Source organism: Octodon degus, unplaced genomic scaffold (genome assembly GCF_000260255.1).
Source record: "Octodon degus isolate 3935 unplaced genomic scaffold, OctDeg1.0 scaffold00169, whole genome shotgun sequence".
In the NCBI taxonomy this organism is placed as follows: domain Eukaryota; kingdom Metazoa; phylum Chordata; class Mammalia; order Rodentia; family Octodontidae; genus Octodon; species Octodon degus.
In genome coordinates, this window is record NW_004524745.1 from 2,421,187 (window position 1) to 2,423,849 (window position 2,663).

Here is a 2,663-nt window from a genome sequence, read left to right on the forward strand (position 1 = left end):
AAAAAAAAAAAAAAAAAAAAAGAGGGCCAAGGGCTGGAGAGATAGCTCAGTAGACTAAGCACTTGCCTGGCAAGTGCAGGGTCCTGAGTTCAATCCCTGGCACTGCAAAAATAAATAAATAAACAAACAAACAAACAAATAAATAAAGGGCCACTACTATGCAAGAGCACATGTATTCAAGGCTAGTGCCAGAGCAAAGCTTGCGGACGGTCTGGGCAGGATCACCTTTCAGGGGGGCAGTCCGTGGCCGCCCCTTGGGGGTCTGCTTCCCTTTGCCCTTGCCCAGCAACAATTCAGCAGTGCGCTCTCCATTGGGGCCCAGCTTCCCCATCAGGTGCTCTGCAATCCCCTTCAGGCCAGTCTTTGCCTGCAGCTGCTCCTCAGAGTCACTCAAATCTGATAGGTCACTGTTGGTGCTGGAGTCTGAGTCCTGTCTGCAGGCCAAGCTTCGCTCATCCAGTGAGAACCTTTTTACAGCTTCAAAGGGAGCTTTGTTTTCCTGTGAATAATCTGCTGGGGAGGACAGAAAACCGCCTGAGTGCCTGCCAAACACGTTACTAAAGGTTTTGAGGAGGGGATTGTCCTGCTGCCCAGGCCCCACAGTTGGCCTTTCCTCTGTGGGGCTGGAGGAGAGAGTAGGCATCTCTATGGGCTGGGTGAGGCTGCTGGTGGGTGAACTGGAGCGGCCATTCCCCATGGCAGAGAGGCTTGGGCCCCCGGTGCTAAGAGCAGAGCCCAGAACACCAGGCACTAGCTTGGAGGAGTCAGTTGTAATGAAGAGGGGCTTCTTCTTTGTTAAAGATGCTGAGTCTGTGGAGGAGTGAGACTCAGGCCAGCTGGGCGCTGCCTTGGAGGTGACAGTGGTAGCAGAGCTACCTGATGCCTGAGATGCAAAGCTGCTGAAAGGGCTGTGTTCAACCTTCTCCACAAATGCCAGGAAAGGGTTAGAAGGCTCTTCTCGGGACAGTTTGGGAGGCTGTAAAAATAGATTTTCATGACTCTCTGGAGTGCGGGTACTTAGAAGGTTCCGTGGAAAAGCTGGAGTGAGGGTGGGCATGGACTCTGTAGGCACTTTTCGGTCCACAGAGCTGCCAGCCTTAGAGCCTAGCTTTGTGTCTGTTCCAAGAGCAGATCTGCTTTTACACAGGCCTGAACTCAGGCTCTCAAGGCTTTGCTTGAATGAGTCCCGACTAGAGGAGTCATCAGCCAAACTCTCCGAAACCGTAGTAAAGTAGTTACTGGTAGGTAAAGTTTGGGACATGCATTGAAAAAATAAGTTTTTGGAGAGATCGGAGTCTTTTTGAGGCTCTGGTACAGAGCTACAGCCAAATGAGAAGCCCAAAGGTTTGTGTTCTGTGACTAGAACCCCATTGGACTGGCTCCGTCCACTTGCAAAAGTCAAAGGTTGTGATAAACTTGGGAGAGATGCTCCAAATCCGGAAGATCCCAGAGTAGAGTTTCTTGAAATCTGAAAGGAACAAAGGGGTTAGTGATGCAGTTTCTCAAGACAACCTAACAAACTCTTTTTTCCTTCTTGCTATCACCAAATCAATACTTCTGTGTGTCAGTCAACTTTTCTTCCTTGAGTTCCACAGATCTGTTATTTCAACTAGATTTCATCAGCACTGGTAGGGTGAACCTGCCACAGAGATAGCAGGGCATCATTCGAGTTGCCACTCCTTTGGTCATTACCCATCAGTGTTCAATGATAGGAAGCTGCAAAGGTTTCTTAGTATCTTAGGATTTGGAAGTACAGAGACTACTAGGAAACTAGGGAAAAGAGTTTCTAAACAGACATCGGCTTTTACTTTGAATGTACCAGTGACCTGTATAGTATTTACCTCAATGGCTTTTGAACAACTATTAAAATTTTAATTTATTTAAGCTACCGTGTCTTTTTTTTGGGGGGGAGGGGGAACCAGGGATTAAACTCAGGCCCTTGCACTTGCCAGGGAAGTGCTTATTCTACTGAGCCATTTCTCCGGCCCAAATTTACGCTACTGTAGATAGCCCCTTTCAAAAAGTGATTTCTCTGTCACAACCAGCCCATTGTTCATTTAAGAAAAGTATTCTACTTATTCATCTAAAACATAAGATAAACATTTTGGAAGTTAGCCATCTATTTATGGGTTCATGTCATATTAAAAGTTAAATAATATTTTCAATTAGCATTAGACCAAAGATGCTAAACTGAAGAAAGTTATGTACTGAGATCGTATGTTATAACTAGGATCCAGTAAGGCTCCAAAAAGGAAAATATGTACTGAAATATTGATAAAACAAAAACACTCAGCATAACAAACTGGTGAATGAAGTGATAAAACACTTTCTCTTTTATCTTGACAATCTTAACCTCTCCATATGAATGACTTGTGTAAGACGGGTGGGGCACTTTCCAACATATTATGTACCTGTAAACACACACAGAGGAATTCATAGGTAGATATGAGCCCTTACTCAGTACTTGGCAACTTAAATAAAACCTAGAGCTGAGTACTTGACTTACAAACCATAGATTACTAGAAAATTAACATTTTAATAGAAAGCTTAACTTTTTCGTAGTAAAGTACTAATGGATGTAGGGTTTTGCTTTGGGAAGAGAAAACCTTCTGGAACTAGATAGTAGCTTTATAACACTAAGAATGTACTAATGTCACAAATTT

The 2,663-nt window shown here is 44.3% G+C and overlaps 1 protein-coding gene across 1 annotated transcript in view; it reads right to left on the reverse strand.

Annotated features, from left to right (window-relative positions):
• Kdm3b (lysine demethylase 3B) overlaps positions 1–2,663 on the reverse strand; it is a 104,754-nt gene that overhangs the window by 64,100 nt on the left and 37,991 nt on the right. Inside the window, exon 8 of the mRNA XM_023703372.1 lies at positions 226–1,468. Coding sequence (XP_023559140.1) covers positions 226–1,468 — 1,243 coding nt within the window. The remainder of the gene's footprint in view (positions 1–225; positions 1,469–2,663) is intronic.